At 42.8% G+C, this 27,285-nt stretch overlaps 1 protein-coding gene across 1 annotated transcript; it reads right to left on the bottom strand.

The window, feature by feature from the left end:
- Positions 1-6,467: 6,467 nt before the first annotated feature.
- On the bottom strand, positions 6,468-19,000 carry Rexo2 (RNA exonuclease 2). The gene is made up of 7 exons (XM_036193770.1): positions 18,772-19,000; positions 17,767-17,850; positions 13,658-13,735; positions 12,931-13,042; positions 11,507-11,615; positions 9,798-9,851; positions 6,468-6,915 (listed from the first exon to the last, which is right to left on the bottom strand). Exons 1-7 carry the CDS (start codon positions 18,916-18,918, stop codon positions 6,786-6,788), a joined length of 714 nt encoding a protein of 237 aa, XP_036049663.1. The 5' UTR covers positions 18,919-19,000; the 3' UTR covers positions 6,468-6,785.
- Between the last annotated feature and the right edge of the window lie 8,285 nt (positions 19,001-27,285).

Genomic DNA, 27,285 nt, shown 5'->3' on the forward strand with positions numbered 1-27,285 from the left:
AAAAGCTGTTGAGTTAAATAAATATGTAAATTTTAAAGGTAACTTGACTTCAAAATTTGGATATAAGGATATGTTGCTTTGGAAAAGAGTCTCTGCTTTTGTTTCCACAGAAAGCCAGAGGCTGTGGATTTGTTCCAGATTAAGATACATCAGGTTTGATCAGCTAAGACTACCTGAAAGGTCTCCAATGACACCATGGCCCAGATGATCCGACATCCAGAATGGTTTCAAGGCAACTAGCTCAGAGGTTCACCCTAATGGACTACTCCACAATCCTAAAATTTTCTTTGTGTTCCCATAAGATACAACGCCCCCCTCCAGCAGGAAGTAGTAAGAGAAACTACGCCCACATTCCCAAAATTATCAAGCTGGCTTTGGAGATGGAATTGGCTCACTCCTTCTCTAAACCCAGACATATTGCTAAAAGAAAAGGTTATGAGATTCTTGTGTCCCAAATCAGAAGAGCCCTCTGGTGTGGGACAGAGAAAAACCAATAATTTTATTTAAAGCAGGTTGATTATAAATGTGATCTCTTTCTAAAGAAGAAAAGGGGATACAGTATAGATATAATAGGATGAAAGGGTAGATTAAGGAACTTACTTCTAAAGAGCAACAACTTGTTTTAAATCTTTTACATTGGTATAGATTTTAGTCTATTGATACAAACTTAAAGTTAATTTTGTTATACTGTGTGTATATTTCTACTCGTGTTTAAGGTATTATGTTTGTATAGCTCATTTTAAATTGTAATGGATAATTAAAAATAGATTAATAATTAGTCATCTATGATAATCATACTCGTAGCCATGTTAGTTAAGTCTTCTAGGTATACACAGATATATTTCAGATAGGTAATCTTCAAATACTTCAAAGACCTACAGAATATGGCATTTAAAATACTTTTAAAATTTAGACTTTCTGGACAGTGAGATATGTCTGCTCCTGGCAGCACCGTTTTACTTCAGAGAGGAGGATGGGCATTGAAGACACTTCATATGGAATTTATCTTCACCTTGACAAAAATAGCCATTTGGACAGGAAACTGTTCTTGCCTGGACTGCTTGATCGACTGGACATGCAGGACCCATAGAAAGGTGATCACTAAACTTTGCTTGACAAAATGGTCCTTCAGGTTCCTGCTTCACAGAGGAAACTGACAGACATTCTACAGGACACTGAGAGAAGTGACCAAGAGACTCTGGGCTGAAGACAAATGCCCCTACATTACAAAGGAACATTAGGTGACTGTCCAGGCTGCCAGCTGTCTCTGTCTACCCTGCAAGACTCCTAAAAAATGCTTACATCCTTCTCCTGGTTCTCAGGTAATAATATATCCTTCTGAGGTCTTTGATGTGGTTGAAGACTAGATAGTTATAATTTCCTCAGTTATGATAAAAGATAAGTTAGATATAAAACATTAGACTCACAAATATAAGATAGATAGGATATCTTCTTTAATAATGTAACTGTAATTCTTGCTTGATAATTGTTTTGTTATATGTAATTGTACTATGTAAAAGTTAAAACCTTCCTTAAAAAAAAAGAAAAGGGGAAGTGCTGTGAATATCGCTCCATGTAAATAAAGTTCTGATTGGCCAGTGGCCAGGCAGGAAGTATAGGTGGGACAAGAGAGAAGAGAATTCTGGGAAGTAGAAGGCTGGGGAGACACCGCCAGCCACCACCATGAAAAGCAACATGTAAAGACACTGGTAAGCCATAAGCCATGTGGCAAAGTATAGACTAACAGAAATGGGTTAATTTAAGATAGAAGAAGCAGATAACAAGAAGCCTGCCACAGCCATACAGTTTCTAAACAATGTAAGTTTCTGTGTGCTTTCTTGGTTGGGTCTGAGCGACTGTGAGACTGGCAGGTAAGAGAGATTTGTCCTGACTGGGCCAGAACACAACTAAAAGAGAAGAAAGAATAAGACACACAGGATGGAAAAGGGCTTAATGGGTATGAGTGTTTACTGTGTGTACAAAAGTGTGGTCATATGTGCGACTGCCACCAGCCTTGTGAGGGGTGGAGACAGGGGGATTTCTGGGGCTTTCTGACTGCCAGGTTCAGTGAGAGATCCTCTATCAAAGAAATAAGGCAGAGAGTGGTTGATAAAGCAGGATGGTAGCTGGCTTCTGCTGGCCTCTGCATGTATTCATGGGGCACCAGCACACACAAGTACATGTGCAGTACACACATGAATGTGTGTGCATGAACACACACACACACACACACACACACATACACACACACACATGGACACACACACACACAAACACATTTTTAAAGATATTCCATATTATACATGTCTGTAACTGGATTGCACCATATAATTTGTAAGCTACTGAAGTGGAATTCATCTAGACTATCCAATACACACAGCTCAGAGGCATCACCTTCTCCACCTCGGTGGGTAAAGAAGGTGGACCCTCTTGAAGAATGGGATTTTGCTAACCATTCCTCATCTTGTTAACAAAAATCAATTCCCTAAACCACTTGGCCACTGACAGAAAAGCACCACCACTGCTCCCCATTTGCCTGCTTCCTCTTCCTGACAAAGAGTCAAAAGGATGTAACTTTTCCTAAGAACCCGAGCCAGGCTCCACATGTTTAGCTCCTGCAAGCTGCTGCCATTACATACTGGTCCTAAGACAGGATCAGTCTGCAAAGGATTCATAATGAATTCTGCATGTTCGATGTGAGTGAGTGTAATGAAATTTTCCGTTTCTCTCACCTTTAAGTGTGCTGATCCACAGCAACAAGAACATATCCATAGGATTATACAACCCAAGTTGTGTAATGTGTCCTAAGAACCCTGGTGGGCTGCTCATGGGAAGTTTGTTCATGGCATGTTTTCATCTGCACAAGAACACTGTTTCTGCTCCAAGCTCAAATTCCCCATTTTCTGGCATGTGCTCCCCTAGAGATGCCCTTGTTTACTGTATCCAAAATAACCAACCCGTGTACAAAACTAAGCTCACTAAATGACCCTGAAGACTAAGCCAAGTCTCAGGTCCTCCATGTTTAACTTGCCACACTGAATTGGCCTGTTTTCTAGTGGGATGCAGACAAATCCTTACCTCTGCAGGGCTTTGAAAGCTGATCACCCTTTACTTGACAGCACATGCTCAACCAGAGAGCATCTCTTCATTTACATTTTTACTGGGCTCTCTTTGGTTTTAAAATGAGCCACAAAAAAACAAAAAAAGAAAGGCTTTGCTTAAATTTCTACAATTCAATCTTTATAACAGATACATAGCACATAACAATAAGTACATAGCCTAATTGCCTTTGCTCTCATCAACAGATATAGAATATAACGGCTTTTGCCATCATCAATCCGCTGCATATAGCTTATCGTAGCAACAACCAATTTTCTACTATTTCTACTGCTTTTTAATTTTCCAAAATCTGGAGCTATTTGGGTGAGCCTGGGACACTCATGTGCAACCACAGTATGATCAATGTGACAAACCTGTACTTGATGTGACTCACTCTTATTTTTTCCTTTACAGCTCACATATATAAGAAGTCCAGTTTTGCTGGGCCCGGTGACTAGCTTATACCTTTAATCCCAGCACTTGGAAAGTAGACAAAGGCAGAGCTCTTTGAGTTCAAGGCCAGCCTGGTCCACAGGGTAAGTTCCAAGACAGCCAGGGCCATATAGCAAGACCCTGTCTTTAAAAAAAAAATGTCAAAGATTAATTTCTGTATGTATTTGTCAGCTTTTTGTCAGTCTGGTCTTATTTGCTGAACAGATGTACTGTTTTGTAAATGAGAACACTAGGTTATCTTTTCTCTATAAAGACACTGTTGGGGGAAAGGGGTTCTTTCTTGCCACACAGTATAATGGCTGTAGTTCTTAAGGAGATTATCGCTTGGTACCGTTTCTGTCACCTCCTGATTCTTCAGCAGAGGAAGTACATCTTATCACCCCAGGAATACAGCTTGCAGGAAAATCACTCCTCGGATAGAGCCACCAGTGAAAGACCCCAGGAGTAGCTGCCTCTGCGAGGCACACATGCTGATACCGGTTTTTGAGCTGAAGTTATGTTTAAACCAATTTGCGCTGCAGTTCATGTCACAGAAATGACTTCACGGCTTCAGGACTCCCCTAAGAAACCCAAAGGGCCAGCACTCCTTATTTTTTTAGCAGAGTGAAAAGTAATGAACTAACATCAAGCCATCATGTCTTTATGCAGATGCGCATCAGGCCAGGGCTGCCAATCATTCCACTGGATGTAACACGGGCTTCATTTCAGAATGACAGGGTTCTACTAACCAATGAAGATGCAGAACAAGACTTAGTCAGGAAGGCAGCCATTTGTGCGACAAAGACAATGCCAGGAAGGTTTTATCTTTGCTTTTAACTTAACGTTATGGTTCAAATAGTTAAAACTGATGAGGACATGGGACGGTCACTGTGGGTGGAGAAACCCTGTTTGCATCAGTAATGTCTGGTTCCTGGCGCCTTGGCACCTACTCTTGTGTTAGAATCTCTAGTGTTTCTGAGGAATAAAGTAACAGCACAGAGCATGTGGCAAATTTTAGGTGGAATCACTAAGCCTCCTCAGCAGTACTAGGTAGCTGTTGTTATGGGTACTTACTGTGTTACAGGCACAGAGCTTGGCCCTCTAACCACAGCATTCAACTTCATTCTAGAAACTCTTTTGAGTTGGGTATCATTAATCTCCCTTTACAGACCATGAAAATGAGGTTCTGGTAAGTGAACTTGCCAGTATAGCAGGAGCTTGAATTCAAATCCAGAGTTTGAGATAGAAGCCCTATTCCTAACTGTACTACCCAATCTCATCTTCTAAAACAAAGATGTTGGCATATGCCATGTCAGAGAACAGAAATAATGCAGGTCACATACAGCTGTAGATATAAGTTTTCATGTACTCCAGTGGTTCTCAACCTTCCTGCCGCTGCCACCCTTTAATACAGGTCCTCATGGTGTGGTGACCCACAACCATAAAATTATTCCAGTTGCTACTTCATAACTGTAATTTTGCTAGGTGTGGATCATAATGTAAATATCTGATATGCCACCCCTCTGAAAGGGTTGTTCAACCCCAAAGGGGGTCATGACCCATGGGTTGAGAACCATTGATCTAGTCAAATTTTGCATGTGTGTCAAATTTTTACAGTGGCCTCAGAGTTCAGAAAGAGCATTGGATCCTCTGGAGCTGGACTGACTGTGGGCTACCCAACAAGGGTACTGGAAACCAAACTCAGGTCCTCTGCAAGAGCAGTGTACATTAGTCATTGGTGAGGCATGTCTCCATCTCCTTTATCTACTCAAACATTTGTTTTTTAAGATTTATTTCTATGTGTACAAGTGTTTGCCTGAACACATTATCTGTGCATCATACACATGCTGTACTCATGGAGGCCAGAAGAGGGTGTCAGATTCCCTGAGACTGGAGATAGAAATGGTTGTGAGGGGTTGGGGATTTAGCTCAGTGCTAGGCAAGCACAAGGCCATGGGTTCGATCCTCAGCAGAAAAAAAAAAAGAAAAAAAGAAAAGAAATGGTTGTGAACCACCATATGGGTGCTGGGAATAGAGCCAGGTCCTCGACAACAGCAGCCAGTGCTCTTAACCACTGATCCATCACTCCAGCTCCTGAAACTTTTTTTAGATACGCAAACCTGAGGCTGAATTTGTTCATTTGGCAGAAGTTGCACTAAAATCTCCATTTATCTCCCCAAGGATGTCTAGGAAATACAATTTAGCACATGTTAAAGTGTTTCCCAGATGAAGATATCAGAATTACTCAAATCCACAACCTAGGGCTCTCTGCATGGGTAACTAGCACGCATTAGGACCACACCACTCTGCTAATGAAAGAACTGTATAATTGAATAAGGATGTAACTTGAGACCATCACAAAAGTCTTTCAGGTGGTTCTCGATGAGAGGCAGGCCACTCCTAGGCCTTTCCCTAGTCTAATAGCCTTTAGGGACTGTTTGTCAGAATGAGGTGCCAATAAACTAGGCCAGTTCTACAGATGACACTACTGCCCCCCTTGGCAAGAGTCATTTCAGTCCTGTGGTCTTGACAAGCTAAATTGGGGAGTTAACATATTTATACTGAAATCCCTCCTTGGCTACTTACCTAAGGCCACAGGCTAGCTTTGGTCTATAAACCCAACACGGTGACTATCTTGTACATATTTTCTAGCCAATAAAGCCTCAGAACCGTGTGTGCTTACCTGGATTTCTTAACGCGCTGGAGAGTAGTCCATCCCAGAGCTGTTAACTGGATAATGATGGGCCCAAATCCTCTTACAACCCAACTCCTCATCCTACTCTTGATGTGCAAAGCAACAAAGTCCATTCACTTCCTGTTTGAAACACACACCTTAATCCAGCAGCATTTTGAGATTTGTGGCCTTAGCCACACTACTTAAAGGAACAGCCTTCCCCAACAACTGAATTATTAAAGAATAGATGGTACAGAAAGGGTTGCATTTCAGTAGAACTAGCTTTATTTATTATTTATTTTTCAAACAAAAGGAATGGCCTATCAGCAAATGCAGATATGGACTGAGGGGGGGTGGGTGTGGCCTGAAGCTTACAGAGTTGTTGCTGCATCCTACCGGAAACAGCAGGTTAGAAGAAACAAATAGTGATGTCTTGTCTGCTTAAGGAGTCTGGAGATGCAAAGGTAACCGGAAATTGTTTTTTTTTTTGTTTTTTTTTTTCTGTAGAAAAGGTATTCTGCCGAGTCGTCAGCAGGAGAGACTCTGAGAACTAGGTGGGCTGTGCAGCTGAGAACTGGCATCAACTCGCAGCCCTCTCGCTCTCCCCATTTTCTATAATTTTCCTCTTCTTTTCGTCTGTCCTCTTCTTGAAGATGTTGTTCCGGTAAAACTGGAGCTCTTTGATGCTCTCACTGACGTCATCGAGCGCCCTACAAGCAAACACACCACACTGGAAAGAAGTCCCAAACACCAGAGATGGAGACCTGACTTCTTGCGAGTGACCTCGGGACGGGTTAGCCAGCGGGAACGCCACAGCTGAGGCGGGAAGAAGTAGAATGCCTCAGAGGTACTAAGTCACCGCTGCTGGTGTTCGCTTTACTTTATGTTTTAAATGCAGGAGATTAAAAAAATCCCCTTTGTTTCAGAGGACTAGGATGTATTTAGGGTGGAGGGGATCTCAGGTTCAAATGACTTTAGGAAGAAGCTAGGTTTACTATTTCCTTTCTGAAGTTCTCTCCAAAACATTTACTAATTTAGTATGTACATGAATTCCTAAGAAGAACTTGTACTACCCATACTATATTTCTGCAATGTAACCAACCACATTCATGGAGTACTTACCAGCAGCCCAAGAACCAGAGCTTGGGAAACACTATGTGATACTTAGTCCCTGAACAGAATATACCTACATACTTCCCACAGTTCATGTCTCTGTCACCCTAATGAACGCCAATTATCAGATGAGACCATACCTAGAGGAGACTCTGCCTCCTTTCTGTGGTAATGTGTGCTATGGATCAGAGGCAGCCTGCCTCCACCTAACAGCTTTTCTTCTCCGACATGCTGTTTCTCAGCTGTTGAAGCCTGAGGATTCAGGTAACCACAATTATTAAAATGGTATGCAAGTAAATCAATACACTGTGGTGGGCCAAGGGCCTCTTTCAGAGTATTCACTGCACAACCAGCAGGGCTGGTGCTTTAAGGCATTCATTTCTGTGGCAAAGGCAATAATCCACTTTCTTCCTAAGTCATATAGGTGTGGTGGAGGCCGGAAACTCTATAAAATAGAGCCTCCCACCCCCAGCTGAAGAGCAAGCGATGGCTGCTGGGGTGAGGGTCATTTTTCTTCATGGCAGGTGACCCCCACATCCATGTGTGAGCAGGCAGCACTAGCTGGATTCAGTGTTATACAAAAGAGAAAAGGAAAATGGGTGTGTGGTGTGCAGTGTTAATCCCAGCACTGGGGAGGCGGAGGCAAGCAGATCTCTGTGAGTGTGAGGCTAGCCTGGTCTAAACAGCAAATGCCTGCACAGCCAGGGCTATTCCGAGAGACCTTGTCTCAGCCCCAACACACACACACACACACACACACACACACACACACACACACACACACACCCATAAAGATAGGAGGGGGACATTTCAAGGAGGTGGGAAGTGAGGATGAAGTGAGGATGAGAAGGGTGAGAACTGGGAGTAGATATGATCAAGATACATTGTTAATATACATGATACTGTCAAAAATAAATTTGAAGTATTATTTGGAGATATACATACATACATACATACATACATACATACATACATACATACATCCCCTCTGGTTAAATAACAACGCATGATCCCATTTTTTCACACATATGTGTTTGCATTTGTAGGTCAGAGGTCAACCAAGGACGTCATCCTTAAGGACGCCATCCCACTCTTGAGACAGGGTCTCTCGTTGGCCCGCAGCTCACCAACTAGGCTAGAGTGGCAGGCCATGGTACCCTATTCGGCTTTTCTCTGCCGCCTCAGTGCTGAGAACAGAGCATGCACTACCCAGGACTTCACATGGATTCTGGAGATGGAACCTAGGTCCTTGTGCTTATGATGGTGAGCTGGGTGCTTTACCAACTGAAGTATCTCCTCGGCCCCAACAATGCATAATCTCTCATCACAACGTTGAACTCGAAAACAGACCAAAATCTCAAAGTGTTTTTAGAACTCACTGTATGGCAAAGCCGGACCCAAACTTGGCAAAAGTTTACATACAGATATGAGCTATGCCGTCTTGTGGGAATAGCCACATGGGTTTTTTAGAAATGTCTATTGTATTATGGAGGCCAGTCTTTCAGATCTACTTAGGAGACTAATAATGAACAATGTAAGTGACTATCAGCTTCCTAAACTGAAAAGGAGCTGGTGAGATGGGTCAGAGGATAAAGACACCTTTGCCAAGCCTGATGACTCAACTCCTAAGGCCCAAAACCTAAGACCTGCCTCTATATCTTCATACATGCACCATGTCCACACACAAATGCATTGCATGCCTGCACATGTGAGTGCACGCACACACACATACACAAGTAACATAAGAAAATCAATAAAATCTGAAAAAGTCTAAACTCCAAAAAATTCTAAATGTCCATTGTTTCTGATCAAGTAAGTATCTTAGACCTGGATTAGTGCACTATCGTTTGGGGATGCCCCCTGAGGACACAATAGAAGGCCACTCTAGCTCAGGGACTGGTCTTTGTGTGATGCTTGGAACTGCACACTGCAGAGTATCTCAATTAAGTAAATCAGTAAAACCAAATGCTTCCCTTAACCTGTCCTTAGCAGTCAGCTTTTCTTTCTAAATGGCTCCAAAACTGAAAAGAAGCAGTGTGTGCCTGAAGTTGCAAGCAGACACATCAAGGAGCAAAAGTATCCAGGTAGGACAACTGCCTGATACAAAAGTTTACAGTAAAGACACTGTAAACTTCAGATGGCCACATATCTGCATCCTCTGTGACAAGAGAGCTAGCAGTGCTAGTTTCTACAAAGGTCATATATTGTTTCCAAACCATGTTTTAAGACTCTAACAGACTATATGACTCAAAACAAAACAACATCCCCTTACCCCACCCCCAAAAAAGCCAAAGATAGAGCCCTGCTGAGAACAGGATGGAGAAACCTAGCCAGAATCCTTGGGGCTCTTAGTGTAGGAAAGCTACTTTTCCACGACTTTATTTTGCCCAGTAACCAATAAAGAAGAGCGGTTATTATTTAAGAAGTCAGGACTGGGGTTAAGTGTGTGTCAGCCCTTGTTGGAAGGTCCCGATCTTACCTGTGAGAAGCGGCCTTCTTCGGTGCAAATTCATAATCCTCTGGATACCAGCGTCTATACACAGTAAAAATTATAAACTCTCAAAGGAAGCCGTCTCAAGCACACTGAGCAATCACCTTCAAGTCATCTACCTACTGGCTTTTGCTTGTTTGAGACAGGGTCTCAGGTAGCCCAGGCTGCCCTAGTCCTCCTGGTCCTCCTGCCTCCACCTTCAGAGGACTACAATAACAGGCACCTTGCCTGGTTTGAGGTGCTGGGAATCGAACCCAGGGCTCCCCACAGACTAAGCAAGGCTCCACCAACTGAGCTCCACCCCCAACCTCTTCAGGTCACTAATTAACACTGGAAAAGGCTTTTCCTTTCTCTACCCTAGAAACTCTCTTTAAACAAATCTGTCACTATAGAGGATTCCTACGTCTCTAACATCAGCCCAGTCCTTGCCACACTTCCTGTCCCACGTATCTAACTGCCTGCTGGGCATCTCCACCTAACCCACCAGGCACTTCTCATGGAATATATAGAAGACCACACATCCTTCACTCCCATCTGCAAATGCAGCCCTTACTCTTAGTCTCTCTTCTTTTGAGCAGGTCCACCATCCACCTAAGCTGCTGCAGCCAGGAATGCTAACCCCTTTCTCGACCTCCTCTTTCTTTGCTCCCTCATCCAAGCATCTAGCATCATGACTGCTGACCTTGGCGAATGTTTTATCCCTTCCGAGTACCCGATGGCCAGTTCCCTCCCTTGTTTCTCAGTCCCTGAGATGACACATGTCTTTCTATCACTTTACCTGCCACCTTCTAAGCAGAATACAGTTTGTTCTCATCCTTCCATTAACACTTTCTCAAAGGAACTGCATCCCTCATGAGATGAAATCAAGCATCTGGAGCAGGCCCACAAGCCCCTTACGGCCCAGCCTTGGTCTCACCTTTGCCGATCCCAAGCTTTCCACCTCGGCATTAGCAAATAATCTGTAATTTATTTTAACATGCATCTTTTCTTTTTTTTTTTTTTAGACAGGGTCTCATGTAGCCCCAGGCTGGCTTCCTGATCCTCCTGCCTCCACCTTCCCCAGGGCTGGAGTTACAAGTGTGAACTATTACATCCTGTGTGTACAGTGCTGGGGCTCCAAGCCAGAACTTCCTGCACGCTGGGCAAACATTCCACCTGTGCTACATCCCGCCACCCCTGGGCCTATTCTGTCTTGGCTTTCAATTCCCCAGCATCCTCCTATCTCCGCTTTCCTCATTCAAACCTCTTTCAATCTCACTGAAAAGGCTGAGTGCTAGACAAAGCTTTCTGACTCCCCCTTTTCCTCCAGCACACTGAGCTCTCCCTGGCTCCCTCATATTCCGCCTGCATCCCCATCACACGAGTCACTAGGCAGTTTATTTTCAGGGTGTTTTTTACACCTCTGTCAACTCGCTAGACTGAGCTACTCAAGAGCGTTTCATCTCCAGGTTCCCAGGAAGGGTAGGCCAATGCACAGGTTCTCTGGTTTAATGAAATCTATGCGGAAGACTTCCGACAACAGACACTTCTCCCACCCCTCACCACTCACAATGAATAAGGACCCGTACAAATGAGACCGGGACGAGGAAGACACACACCCACTCAGCACCCTCAATTCTAGGCAATTATTTTCTACAAATTCTCCATTGAGACATGCTACATGAGGCAACAGAATGGACCCTAAATATAGCCCTTACCTGCACAGCTCTTTAACAGTGCTCACGTCAATTATCCTATAATGAAGATGTTTCATGAACTGGGGCATGTATTTGTCAAGAAACTTCTTATCTGCATGAACTGAGTTCCCTAGAAAGACACGAAGCATACCGCGTCTGCGCATTTCTAACAGCGTACAGCATGATATAAACATTCATAGACCATATCTGAAATGGAAGTTAACTTTTTTTTTTCCAAACAGTTCCTAAAAACGGATGTCTCCATCAAATCTGAGTACTTCAGATCAGGTTATAAATATGGGTTCTCCAGCAGGTCATCAGTCTAGCTCACAATAAACTCATAAGCAGCCTCTCATGGGCAGAATGACCGTCTAGCCTTCCACTTAAAGAGTTTTAAATCTGTTACTTTTCAAGTTCATTCCAGATGTTCAAACTTGTTCCCAGTGTCACAAAATCCACACTACTAACACTAAAGATTTAACTGAATCATATAGTAGATAAACCTTTATTTTACATTCCAGTGTTTTTGACAAATCATATCCATATTCATGTTTCCATACAATAATTTGTATTATAAACACTAGATTTTAAATGAGAACTCTAAAATGGACATTAGCCGCATCGGCTAAGGAAAAAAAAAAACCATTTATACAATATATGCTCTTATATATAATGCCAAAACTTTTCTTTATATTGAAAGTGTTAAGTTACCATATCAATTTACATACACAAACGCAAACACACCCTCACAGAACATTACCTTCCCTCTGACAATGTCAACCCTTGAAAATCTTAGCATAAGAGACCTGGTCTCTTTAAAGTCAATGTCACAGGGATGGAGCAGGAGTGGGGGGGAGAATGGTAAATGACTTTAGACTAACCAACAGAGATGAAATAACCAAAAAAACATATATGAGCAGTGACTAAATCTGGGTTCAAAACAGGCACTTTAGGGCATTTCAAATGTGGGCAAGGTACCATGGATATTCTTAAATGATGTTAATGATTTCCAATGCACCAATAATACTGTGTTACGTAAGAAAACGTCCTGACTCTTAGGAGCTGCTTGAGGGGGACTTTAGGAAGGAAAGATCACAAAGCCTGCAGTTTATTTTCAATTATCCAATAGCAGCAAGAAAAACAGAGGGGAAACCAACGTGACAAAGGTTAACAATGACCAAATCCACCTTCTCTGTGCATTGGGAATTGTTTCCATAATAAAAATATGGGGGAATTTTTGCTGAGTTCGTCTGGGTTTCTCAGATCTCAGATCAAATTCCAAGCCATTTCACTGATACACAAAAGTGAGACATGTACTCCAAATCAGGGTGGGTGGAAGGCAAGGATGGTCTCAGCTGGTTTCTCTGGAACTCTGGAACTCTCTGGTTTCTTGAACCATTACTATAGAAGACTATCTACAAGATAGACATAGGATTGGATTTTACCTGCAAGTGGACAGAGCCCCGGAGGAGTCTGCTGTCGTACAAAGGACAGAAATTCATACTCTGCCTGCTGCAATGTAATTGTACTCTCCTTCACTGCCTTGGTAAGACCAGACTGCAAGAGAGAATCCCCAGCCCCCACCAGAAACACATGAAGTCAGTTTTCAAACGTATCTGAAATGAAACTTCACTTCTAAAACCGGTAACTATAACCACAGCTGGACCAGTTTTGTCGGGGGACGGGCTCAAGTTTGAACTGAAACCACCATCTTTACACCAATTTTGTTTCTTAAAGAATCCAAACCAAATTAAATTATGTTCCCGATTGTTAATATCACTTCCACACAGTCAGAAAAGATGGCGCTCAGAGTCCAAGGCTAGACCCTCTGGGAAGAGACAGCTACTACCAGGAAAGCAGCAGTCCCCCTTCTCTGTGGGTCGAGGTCTAACCTTATCCATAAGACTGACTTGAGTAACACTTGAAATTCCACAATGCGTTCGCGACAGACTGAATGTAGAAGAGAAAAAAAAAGAGGACATTCAGGAGAAGGTGATCTCGAGAGGTCCCAAAGATGAAAAGTGAACAAGCAAGCAGCTGCCCAGGCTTGCCCAGCCATCTTCCTCTAACCCTTTTATAACACCATCCACCAAGGGCACAGGATTCAGATGTGCGAGCAACAAGCTTGTGACCGATCCCCAAAGCAGCAATCTTGTTATTTGGTAATGTTACCTTCCCATGATGCTCCTTGCACCAATCTGACATGCTGTCCAGCAACTCATCCGGCTGTTTGATAATCAAGTTGGGACCCTGTGGGTGGGAAAGGACATTAGTCGTCAAGAAAATCAAGAGAAGCTGAGCATGGTGTGTACACCTTTAATCACTGCACTTGGGAGGCTGAGATGGATGCTGATCTCCTTGACTTTGAGGCCAGCTGGGTCTGCAAGGTAAGTTCTAAGCCAGCCAGAGCTATGTAAGAATCAACAGAAATAACCCGACTTTCAAATTGTATGTATTTATGTGTGTATTTAGGGAGAGGGGCATATATGCACAAGCACGTGAGGTCAGAGGCCAGCCTTGGGGGGTGCTCCTCATGAGCCATCCACCTAGGGACCTAAGGCTTACCAATTAAGTAGGCTAGCTAGCAAGTCCCCAGAGAGCCACCTATTTCCACCTCCCTGCAACTGGGGTTACAGATGCACACCAACCATCTTACATAGGGGTGAAGATCTAACTCAGGGTGGTCTGCGTACACAGTGAGCTCTTTACCCACGACTAAGCTACTACACCAACAACATCTTTTCTTTTTGAAATACACGTTGTTATCTTCATACTTTGGAGAGGCTAGGACAGAGGAAGAGGATCAAATAAACAACAGCTTGCCATATGTGAATAAAGTTATAGTCTGTAGTTTCAGCTTTATGTTAAAAAAAAACTAATGTTTTTAAAGAAATAACTAATAATATATGAAGAAAAAAATGGCCCTCAAGTTCTCAGTTCCATTCATGAATTTCTTTAAATTAAGGAAACCTTTCAAGATTTAGTTCTAGTTATGTATAGGCCTGTGTGCCTGTGTACGTGTGTGCTGGTATCCTTGGAGGCCAGAGAGCACAGCACCCCTGGAGTTACAAGCAGCTGTGAGCTGCCCAACGTTGATACTGGGAACTGGACTCTGGTCCTTTTTAAGAGCAGTACACTACTTTAACTGCTGAGCTATCTCTCTGGTCCTTAAATTTTATCTGCACACACACACACACACACACACACACACACGCACACGCACACGCACACACACACGCACATGCACACGTACTCATAACACACCGTGTATGTGAAAGTCAAAGAACAACTTGTGAGAGTCAGTTCTACCAGCTGAGTTCTGAGATCAAATTCAGGTCATCAGTCTTGGCCACAAGCCCCTTTACCCACTGAAACCAGCTTGTCAGCCCTCCAGTCCAGGTAATAGAGTCCGTCAGAGAGACAGGAGAACTAAGCTTACCACGTTCGTTTCTCCTCAAAAGACAAAGATCATAAGAGAGTCTAGCTCTCCTCATCAGGTCCTAACGGAATGCAAGAAATCACAGGCAACTTCTGTGAACTCTCTGCAGATGATCTACTACTTAACGCAGGCATCTATGGCTAGTAAGGTGGTAAAAAGGGATTTCAGTCACTGAAAGGAATTCAAGTTTCATCTGCACAGCTTATCTCCTTTTTAAAAACTGTATTGTTTACTTATTTGTATGCAAGGATGTAAGTGCGACACAGTTCTGTGTGTGTGTGTGTGTGTGTGTGTGTGTGTGTGTGTGTGTATGTGTATATGCGCACACGAGAGTCAGAAGACAAGAGTTGGTCCTCTCCTTCCATGTGGTTCCTAAGGATTGAACTCAGGTCGTCAGAATTGGCAGCAAGCAAGGGCCCCACTGAGCCCCTACAGCTTAAACTCAACAGCTAGTCTACAATTATACTAAAATAGTCCTGCCATCTAACACTGAATTGTAGACAAATACAGACACAGATGTTGACAATCTCGGTGGAGAAATTAAAAAAAAAAAAGTTTAAAAAAACTGGAAAACAGAAAAGACGTACTGTAAATCTACTGACCTCTTCTAGACTACTCCTTGGCAAACTAAGACATCCAAACTGAGTTTGCAAAACAGGATGCTTGGGGGGGGGGGGGGGGGGGCACGTTCCTCAGACCCTTGTATGAGGATAAAACATACATTCCACACAACTGACTTCCCTTAAGTGTTTTCTTACCACCTTTATCCTCAATTGACTGAAGCCTTCGAACAAATCCCCCATTTACGAGCAACTGTATGGATGCACACACGAAGTTCCCCTGGGTACACATCAACCAACTGATCCATTAAAACCGTATTTTGGGTCGTCAAGAGGCTAAAAGGAAAACACTTCTTTGGCCAAGCTTCATCAGAGCTGGTAAAATAAAGACACTTGACCGTTTATTGCCAGTAAGCTCCAAGTCAGAAAAATAAGCAAGCAAACCTAAAGCTTGATTCATTTATTTACAGGTTTTAAAGAAGTTGTTATAAGAAATAATCTCTAGTTCTCTTCCAGATAAGTCTAATGCCACGACAAGACAGGGATTCATCTCTAAATGTCCTGTGTTGTTCTTTTTTGTTTTTCAGTTTTGCTGGTGTCGTCATTGTTTTGAGACAGTCTCACTGTGTAGCCTTGGCTGACCTGGAACTCACTCTGTAGACCAGCCTGACCCCAAGCTCACAGAGACTGGCCTGCTTCTGCCTTCCAAAGTGCCGAGAGTAAAGGTGTGTGATATCATGCCCAGCTGAAAATGCCTTATCTCCTTTGCCTACCTAGGGAATAAAAAGAAGTCCTAACTGTGGGCCTAGGAGATGTCTCCAGCTCCTGTGTTTATCAAGTCTACCCTCTTACAACTCGTTATTAACAAGACTCCCCTTTGCACAGCATCCCTACAGGATTTGTTGTTGTTTTGTTTGTTGCTAATTTTATTCCTATATGTATGTGTCTGGTGGGGGTACCCATGGAGGCCAGAAGAGGGCCATTAAATCCTTTAGAGCTAGAGATCTGGGTGCTTGTGAGATACCTGATAAAGGTAGGCACTGGGATGCAAACTCTTCATGATTGAGTAGTACATGTTTTAAAACTACTGAGCCACCTCTCCAGCCCCACTATGTAGCCTTGGCTAGCCTGGAACCATCCCATACAGACTAGGCTGGTCTCAATTCAGAGATCCACCTGCCATTGCCTCCCAAGTGCTGGGATTAAAGGTGTGAGCCACTATGCCTGGCCTGCTTTGTTTTTTTAATGACTTCAAATATGAAGGACCATATCAAGATCAGGGATTTCATCTATGAATCAGAGATACCACAAGCTTTTAAAATGCTTCACAAGTAGCTAAAATACAAATGCCAACCGGTGTGTTTTACTTGTTTTGCTAAATGTTTCAGTTAAAAGCAGCATGATCAAGATTTTTATTACAGCTAAGAGAACACAGCCTAGGACCCTAACACAGACGTGCAGGAAGCACACATCCAGCTGAAAAGGCAATCAGCCATCTGGAACAATAGGTATTGTCTGTGGGGATTCAACCAACTCAGACCGACCCTCATCTGTCTGTAAGGAACATATATAGATTTTTTTTTCTTATCGTTCCCGGTATAAAAAATACTTACATGCACTGACATTGCATTGGCATTCTACAGGAAGAATGAGCACAGGCAATCTAGAGTACTCACTAGGTAAAGGATGTAGGCACATGAGATTTTGGTCCCTACAGAGGAATCCTAGAACTAATCCCCTATGGGATGGTGAAGGGATAACTATATATGAAATTCAAGTCAAAGTTATGACATAAGGACGGAAAATTCTGGCAGAGGTCACCACACCTGATAGGACCACAGCTGGCTGGACTACTGGTTAGGAGCACTTCAGACTGCCTGAATCTAGACAGTCCTTTACCCAGCTTCCCCAATACCTAACCAAGTTCCCCAAATTTCTGTAACCCAATATCTTCAGGTATGAAATAAGCACTATTAACCAAACCAACTTTATGGTCATAAGAACCAACACACGTAAAGCCACCAGGATTATTTAGCCCTCAGAAAACCAGCCAGCTTTGTTTCTATAAATTTCAATTGAAAAATTAATTCAGTTCTACCTCATAATTGTTTCTACCTCAATGTTGGTTTGAGTACAGCTCTAACACATCCTAGCATATTATGGTGGACCTTAATCTACATGGACCTCAATCCACTAAATTTTTCAATTGTAGTGGAAGAAGCCATCTTTAGATTCCCAAACCCCTTTAAGTGGTATGAATGTATTTACATGGCATCACCTACTTCAGCCAAAATGTTAAGATCAGAGTCAGTTATCAGACACGCCATCTCAATAATCTGATCCTTCTCAATGTCCAATCCTGTCATCTGCAAAAATAAAAATAAAAAATTAGCATATATATAACATGAAACCATCTTTTGTAAACCTCTTCTGCCCAAGTTTATATAGAGATTCCTTTGTGCATACTCGGATTACATTCTAGGATCAGTAATGATGTTTCCTTCCGGGGCAGTACTCGGGATAATAAGTTCTGAGCGCTCAGAGAATGCAACAGACATTTACCGTGGGCTAGCTAATGCCAAATGCTGTGTCTGTCCTTGGAACGGATGCAAAGTAAACAAGATAAATACAACACTTGATTACAGAAAAGTGAACTCACTAACATTACCTATCTGAAGTTTATAAAGGCTTCCTATTTGTTCCAACATCTGGTCTTTATCATAATCTAGTGTAAAAAGTTAACAACTAAACTCTTTTCATAAGGAAAAAACTGGGGCTCGGGGCAGGCCGAAGTATGAATGTGTTAAAACTAAAAAGGGTTCTGTTCCCAGTGCACTTTGAGTAACTTGAATCTTCAACCGGGGCCTCAATTTTCTCTTTTATGGAATGAGGGGTAAGGCTGAGTCATCTCCTGAGTCCCAACTAGTTTAAGCAACCTAGTCTTTTAAGGATAGGAGGTGGGGGGGGGGGGGGGGGGCGCTCAGAGGCGCTGTCCCCACCCCCACCCTTGATCCTGAGCCCAGGGACACTAGAGGATTAGGCAAATTCACAACTGGGTGGAGGAGGTCGAGGCTGCTGAGAGGGAAGACACATGGATGGCTCCACCCAGATGGAAAGAAACCCCACAGTCCAACACAGTCCCAGAACCACTCAGAACTCCCGGATCGGGCTCCTGGGGCTGTGCTCACCTGGCGCACCTGACACCCAGGTGACCCCCGCCGCCTCCCAGAACAGGTGGGTCCTTCGGTCCCAGGCTCGCCTCCCCGCACCCCCAGCCCGACTCTCACCTCCAGGTCCACCCAGACCATCCGCTGAGCCATGCTCTCCCCTGCCGCCATGGCTGCGCCACCTTCGCTGACACCTCGCGCCCCGAACTGCCCGTGCCTGCCACCCACGCCCCGCAACAGCCTGGAGCCCAGGGATACGCCTAGCATCACCCGGCACGAGCCGCCACGGCCCCAGCCCCGCCGGCCCAGCGCGCGCAGGCGCCACAGTCGCTAAACGTCGCAAACCCACTGGGAGGTGCCGGGAGAAGACTACAAGCCCCAACATGCCGCGCGCCGACTCGCCCTCCACAGCCACGTTTGGCTGCCGAAAGGGCTGGTGGGAGCGGGAGTCCTTGGTCCAGCCGCCAGCTCCCCCTCCCCCGCCACGTGTTTTCCGATGTTACGGGACTGGCTTGTATTCCATTGCTAAAGTTTGTCTGTTTCCAGGAGGTATCAGTCCTGAGTTTTTATTAGTTCTGAGCAGCGGACTTGAAAAGGTTTTACTTCGAAAAAGAATCTGATTGTCTGTTTAAGAATTTTTTAAAATGTATCTTTCCCTTACTAATACCCCCCCTTTTTTTTTACCTGCCCCTCCCTTCCACGTATTGAGTATATTTCTTATTTACTTGGAATCCGAGAATGACGTGCTATTTTGAGCTACAAGGCCAAATCCGCCATCATCGTTTAGAAGTCCTTAAATGGGCTCTTGTCTGAAAGATGACTTCGCACATATCAGGTGTTCCATAAATGTTCCATTCCCGTCCTTAGTAAAAGCCTTGTCTTATATTCCAAGTTGCCGGGACGTGTGGGCTGTGTTTCGGTTGTTAGATCTTATACTACTTTTCCTTTAAAACTTATCAAAGTTAAATCATGTCCTTGTATCATTTTTGCAGCCGACTAAAGCGAACTGAAATAGTTCTGCCTGTTCTGTCATCCACTCTGACTCTGTCATCCATTCTGGTATTGATCAAAGGGTCCTTAATCTCCCACTAAATAGCTGCGGTTTTCATCACCACCACTGGAAGGGGCCTCTGTGGGGATCGCTTACATTTTAGCTTAGTAGCAAACACCTCTGCAAGGGGTAGTTTTATCACATACGTGCTCAGTCTTGAATCACATCCTCCTGTGTCTTTTTCTGAGAGCTGTGTTGCCAGTAATTACAGAGCTTGTGGTTGGTAGCACAGTAATTCCTACCTGGTGAGCTGGTTTTGTGAGACAAACATTGTTGCCCAATCGGAGCTTTAGGGATGCTGCAACCTACTAGTGGATTTCAGCTACTTAACCTGCCAAGCTTGACCAGAGAAACGGAAAGATCTTGGAAACGTGTGATAGTGTATGTACAATTTTACCGCAGAATAGATGTATATTATAACAGCATTGCCTAATGAATGAATCATACTGTTTTTAGTTTGTAATCAGTTTCAGCCCTAATCATTGGAAGGAGAACTCCATTGGCATATCGAAACTTGGTTTGTTTGCATGTTTTTGCTTCTGTTTTTTGTTTGTTTATGTTTGCTTGTTTGTTTTTGAGACAGAGACTCACTACTGAATTCTAGGTGGCCTAGAACTCTGCCTCCCAAGTGCTAGTATTAAAGATGTGCACAACCATGGTGCACATATAGAAACTTCTATCAGCTGGGCTTATTATCACTCTGAAGTACTATTTCTTTACATTTTGAAAGAATACCTTCTGTTTTCCACATCTTTAGGGTGGAGAAATAGCTCAAAAGTTAAAGACTACTTGTTGCTCATGCAGAGGAAGTAACCTCAGCTCAATGGGATGTGTTGTCCTCTTCAGGCCTTCATGGGCACCGGTAAACACACACACACACACACACACACACACACACACACACACACACACACACAGCACAGATAAAATAGATCTTTAAAAATTACATCTTTTGATGATGGTATTTAACAGGTTATATCCCAAAAAGCCATGCCAATGTTTTTTGGTTTCCCCCTCCCCCCCCAACAATGAATGCTTCAAATTAGTTATGTAAATAAGCCCTAGAAAACCCTGTCTCAAAAGTAAACAGAAATGATGTGTGGGCTTTTCAGAAACTTCCATGTTTATTCAGCTATAGTATTATATTCCTGATACAATGATAAATACAGATTTTGTGTTGTTACCAGGAATAAAACACTCATGCTCCCAAAATTCTAAAGAAATTATAAAACAGAAAATGGTAAAGGAAAAGTGGATTTGGATTTATACACACTTTTGCTAAACTAGGGAGAGTGGTGGTGTGCTAATTTCTTCCCCATCATGTCTATGGTCATCTTTTGAGTTTGGAGAAAGCCATGTGACAAAGGCTAGAATATTGTAAATTTAGCTGAGACAGGATATGGCCCATAAGTTGCATGCACTGTCCTTTTTTTCTGCTACAGAAACAGTTGGAGTTTTGTCTATTTGTTTTATTTTTCTTTGTCTGAAACAAGGTCTCACTCATTATATAGTCTAGGCTGGTCTCAAATTTATGGCAGTCTTTCTGCCTCTCCAGTTCAGGGATTACAGTTATGAGGTAACATGTTTGGCTCCAGAAATGTTTGTTGTTGTTGTTGTTGTTGTTGTTGTTTTAATTCGTATCTCCCCCACATCCATCATTAAAAATAAAATGAGCTGAGTGCACCTTGTAAACAAATGGCCATTGTTTTTATTAAGTCAGAAGTATATTTTATGTCAATTCAGTTTAAAAACACATACCAAGTACTTAGCATGTATGGAACACTGGACTACAAAGCTGTTGGGATTTGGATCTGGAAGTCTGTCAAAGGCCAGAGTTTAAAGGCTCGGTCCAGCATGGTGTTCAGAGCTTGTGAAAACTCTGGAAGGTGGGACCTCATGGTAGGCCTTCCAGTCACTGGAAGCATGGCCCTGAAGGGAACAGTGAGACCTCCACCCCTTCCTCCTGCTCTGTTTCATCTCAGCCAGGAGCTGGGAGGCTCGGCTCTACTGCATGCTCCCTAGGAACACGCACCGCCCTACCACAGGCCCAGAAGCAGTGCTCCACCTGACCATGAACTTAAACCTCTAAACCGTGTGCCAAAGCAAACCATTCTTTTCCTCAGTTGATTATCTAGGGTACTTTGTTACTCCAATGAAATACCAAAGAATCCACTTACAAAGCTAGTTGATGTTCATTATACCAGACACAATAAATACTCAACATACTAAAGCAGAGGTCTATGTGTTTATTTGGTTGCTTTGGGAGTTTGGGGGGGTGGGGAGGACAGAATACATTAGCTCACAGTTAAGTAATACAGTCCTTCATGGCAGGGCGGTCCTGGCATCAGGAGCTTGAGGAAGCAGTTGCATCCACACTCGGGAAGCAAAAGACTGGTGAATCTAAGGTAGTTTTAATTTCTAAAATTAGGGTGCATTATTTTTGATCTGGAGCTGTTTCTTTGATAGGTAAGGAGTGACTACTTTCCCATCTGTGAAATGGGCTATTACCAAGATAACGGAAAAGTAAAGAAACATTAATAACATTTGAGAATATTCCACTTATTGTTCTTCTAAAGGAAAGTATAATGTACACTGATATCAAAATAAAGCAAGAAAATAAGGCATGTAAAGATGTTTTAATTATGCAAATTTGCTGAAGGGCATTCTTTACCAGATATACAAAAATTGCATTCAAATAATCACAACTCAAGACATCTGGATTATACTGTTAAGCATAAAAATGACCAAATGCAATTAGAGAGGAGACATGAAAACATAAGAGATACTGGAATGCCACTCCACTAACAAACTGATTACTTGCTGGAAAATGTTAAAGAGCAAGTTAGAAGATATAAGAGTGGGGGTGATATTTCTCAACATACACATTTTTTTTGTTGTTGTTTTGAACCATGCAAGTGTATTCTTTGTTCTAAGGGATTAGAAACTTTAAAAAGAACACAAGTAGTCATATTTTAAAATGGAATATCAATACATCTTTGTATATGGAAAGCAGATTAACAAAAATATTACAATGACTTCAATTTTGCATTTCTTTAATTGGGACTTAAACTATGCTACTTGCATAAGTAGATAGATCCCTACTACCTTTTCTATTATCATTTAGAGGAAAAGTATTGGAATTACAGAATCAAACAACCTCAAATTTTTTATTGGTTTTTGTTTGTATATACAGCATGGGGGGAGGGTCGTCCAAGTGCATGCCATGGCCTCTGAAAGTCAGAGGACGATTTTCAGGAGTCAGTTCTCTCTGTCCATCTTGCTTAGAGGCAGTTCAGGTGCTGAGAACCAAACTCTGGTCCTCTGGAAGAGAAGCACATACTCTTTTAACAACTGTCATCTCTCTAGCCCACTGTTTAGTGTTGTCAACTTGACACAATCTAGAATCACCTCAGAAAGAAATCTTTTTTTGTTTTGTTTTTCCAGATAGGGTTTCTCTGTGTAACAGTTCTGGCTGGCCTCGAACTCACTGGGATCCACCTGCCTCGGCCTCCTGAGTGCTGGGATTAAAGGCGTGCACGACCTCAGAAGGAAATCTCAATGAAGAACTGTCTAGATCGGGATAGGCCATGGTGGCATTGTTTGGTATTGGTTTGCTCTTTTGGGGGCCCACCACCCAACTCCCAAATAAATCATACACAGAAGTTTAGTCTTAAATATGAATGCCTGGCCTTAGCTTGACTTGTTTCTAGCCAGCTTTTCTTAAATTATCCCACCTTTTGCCTTTGGGCTTTTACCTATCTCCATTTCTGTATACCTTTCATTATTTCTCACTCCATGGCTTTCTGTGTAGCTGGCCCGTGATGTCTTCCTCCTTCTCTGGTTACTTCTTTAATCTTTTTCCAGTTTTTTCTTTCTATATATTTTCTCTGCCTGCCAGCCCTGCCTATCCTTTCTCCTGCCTCGCCAGTGACCATTCAGCTCTTTATTAGAGCATCAGGTGTTTTAGACAGGCAAAATAACACAGCTCCACAGAGTTAAGCAAATGCAACATAAACAAAAGTAACACACCTTAAAATAATCTACAACACCATGGACATGTTTTTAATAGATTATCTTGATTACATTAAGTGGAAAGATCTGCCCACTGTGGATGGCACCATTCCTTAGGCAAGAAATTCTGGTCTGTATAATAGCAGAGAAATGCATTAATTCATGGCTCCCTGCTCTTAACCGTAGATATAACATGACTGCTCCAAGTTCTTGCTGCCCTGACTTCTTTACAATGATGAACTGTAACCTGGAATTGTAAGCTAAAATAAAACCCTTCTCCTTGAAGTTACTTTTATCCAATCATCTTATCACAGCAATGGGAAACAAAATTACAGAATATTCTTTAAGCAATTATCTTCCTTTTCCCTATCAACTCCCTACACCAGGTGTTCTCTCTCTCTCTCTCTCTCTCTCTCTCTCTCTCTCTCTCTCTCTCTCTCTCTCTCCCTCTCCTCCTCTCCCTCCCCTCCCCCTCCCACTCCCTCCGAGACAGGGTTTTTCTGCGTAGCTTTGGAGCCTTTCCTGGAATTCACTCTGTAGCCAAGGCTGTCCTCAAACTCGGAGATCCGCCTGCCTCTGCCTCCCGAGTGCTGGGATAAAGGCGTGCACCACCACTGCCCAGCTTACCCCAGGTTCTTAAAGCCCACTCCCCACTTTACTTTTAATGGAACGTAATACAAGCTGGAAACTGTCAAATTTTATTAATGTGTTTTGGTGTGTTTGTGCCATGACACCTGTGTGGAGTTTTCTGTGGGTTCAACTTTTTGAAGTAACAATATTGTAAACTATTTGTAGCACCCAAAAACCACAGTCCAAGAGATAGAAATAACAGCACTGGAGGTGGTCTGTGTGGTAGTGGTTGGAGAGAAGCAGCAAGTGGGAAAGCTGCCTAGCGGGATTTTTCCCCCCAAGATAGTTTCTCTGTATAGCCTTAGCTGTCTTGGAACTTGCTCTGTAGACCAGCCTGGCCTCAAATTCAGATAGCCACCTGCCTCTGCCTCCCGAGTGCTGGGATTAAAGGCATGCACCACCACAGCCCGTTTCCAGTATTTTCATAATAGGGTATGGAAGAGAGATTTGGTGGCGCCATGGTAGTCTTGTGCTCTGTCAGCTTAGCTAAGGTAGAATGATGGGTTCCAGAATGTCCCTCCTACAGTAGTTCCTATAGCGTTGAAAAGAATTTGGGCTTTTATTCCTAACTCTGAGAGAAAGCCTAAATTCTTAAACTTTCTCAAGTCGCAGCAGTATCTTCATTACTGTCTTCAAATGGTGAGCCCTGGAAGTTTATGCTACTGAGGTGATACAAGGTGGGACCTTCAGGATGGGACCAGGCCAGCATGCAAAGGCCAACCATGTGATTACAGAGTTGGGGCTTTGGGCCATATATTAGTCTGAACCTCCTGGGAGAGAAGCAAAATTGGGTTCAATCACTTAGCCAAAAATTCTATTATGATGACTACTTAATGGAACGTAATACAAGCTGGAAACTGTACAAATTTTATAAGTGTGTTCTGGTGTGTTTGTGCCATGACACCTGTGTGGAGTTTTCTGTCTGCTCCTGGGGAATAAGACTCTGGATGTCCGACCTTTATCTTCAAAGCCATCTTGCTTGCCCTCCAATAAAAATTCTGAATGGACAATAAAGCTCAGATGTTTCCTGACCGACCATGATGCTTTGCTTTGCTAGGAAGGTGATCCAACCTGAGGCCAAGGGGGAGAAAACATGGAAACTTTGCTTCTGAGAACTTCCCTGTTCTTTTCCTGTGCATCTCCTTTTGGGACTAGCTTTCATTTTTACCTTTCTGCTACAGCAAAACTGTATCATTGTGTATAGTTCTTTCCTGAATTCTGGGTGTCTTTGTAGTAAACTACCAACCTTAAGGTATAATGGAAACCCTTGAACTTTGTAGCTAATTGGTCAGACCTGTGGGTGGCCTGGGAGTTTCTGCTCTCCCGGCTCCCATCTGAATTGAGGGTGGTCTCAAGAAGACTGAGCCTTTATTAGAACTTTGGCTCAACTCTAGTAAGTTACTCTTAGAATATTAATGTTGTTGACCAAACAGAAACATCTATGAAAACAGGAGATAGAAAATGGCCAGGTAGGGTAGGGACCCCAAAGCAGCAGTCTTCAGAGTGCCAAGAGTGCCCTTGCTGAGAGAAAAGAGGTGCGGTTCCTGTTTTCTCCTAAATGAGTTACTTCTTGGCCCTATGGTCATGAAGTGAACAAGGAGCTGCCATATAATTCTACTGCTATGGACCATTCTACCATGCCTCCTACTCTATAAAAAACCAACAAAAAAATAACAAGTTGCCTGATTGGCTATGACTTCTATTCTATGGCAGATGAAAATTTCTCTAGAAATGTACACCCAAAAAAAATTCCTCCTCTATTTCTGTCAGATATTTTGACACAGCTACAAAAAAGGTAACTAAAATGAAAGGGAAGCAGCAGGCATGGCTTAGAATCTGGAAGACACTGCAGGATAATGGGCATTGTGGCACTTTATGCATCGTTTACTGATTGGCTTAGCTTGGCGTGAGCACTTAAGTCTTTGATTTTCCAGTTCCTATTGCATGGGGCACAGAACTGTAGAGCTCTGTAGCTAAGAATGAGATAGATGGAAGCTCAAGCTAGTTCTTAGCCTTCTCCAGCTACTTCCTGGTCAGTGCTGCTCTTCAGTTGTCTATTCAACCGACAGTCTGACTGACCCATGGTGTAATTTTGCACCCCTATAATAAATTCCTCCTTCTACATCACTTAGTTCTGCTATGCTAATTTTATTGTGAAAGATAGAGAACATCCACTGACTTAAAAATAAACAAATAAAACCACTGGGAATTAAACAGGAATGCTGTCTTACAGTTTCCCCAACCCTGCTGCATATTATTTTTAAGAATACTGACACCAATACCCCCACTCCTGAGATTTTAGGGTACACCCTAAATATAAAGTATTATTAATTCTTTATAAAGGAGAGGTTCCTCAGCTATAGAAATGAAGCTTTCGACTATTGTCTATATTGAACTCTGAAGCTATTTCGTACTGAATGTTTACAAAGTACAGATATTTAGTTTATTGGTTCAACTGGGTAAAAGTGAAGGGAAACGGTCACTGGCTCTCCCAAAGCTGGCCCCCAAAAGCCATTAAGGCAAGACTATTTCTGATGACCTGTGGATTGACATGACAGTCCAAGCTAAATTACAATAAAGTATTAAGTTTCCTTGTAGAGACTTAGAAATATCAGGCTTATTGGAAATAAAACTGCTTAAGCAAACAATTTCTTTAAATAAACAAACAAAACCTTAACCTTAACCTATGCCAAGGGAGGACACAGAGCCTGGACACTTACAACATCTGGGTGTAGAAAGCAGACAAAGGAACTCATGTTCACAGTGCTCTACACCACATGTAATATGTCTATTTAATAAGTCTAGCCACACTTCAAGGCAAATCTACAGAAGATGCTGTAAGATGGACAATCTTTACCAAAGTGTGAACCAACAAGATTCAAAGCACACTGCTAATTTACTGGATAGACCCAACGTCAGTGATGCCAAAATGAAGAGACACG

The sequence above is a fragment of the Onychomys torridus genome, chromosome 7 (genome assembly GCF_903995425.1).
Source record: "Onychomys torridus chromosome 7, mOncTor1.1, whole genome shotgun sequence".
Lineage (NCBI taxonomy): Eukaryota > Metazoa > Chordata > Mammalia > Rodentia > Cricetidae > Onychomys > Onychomys torridus.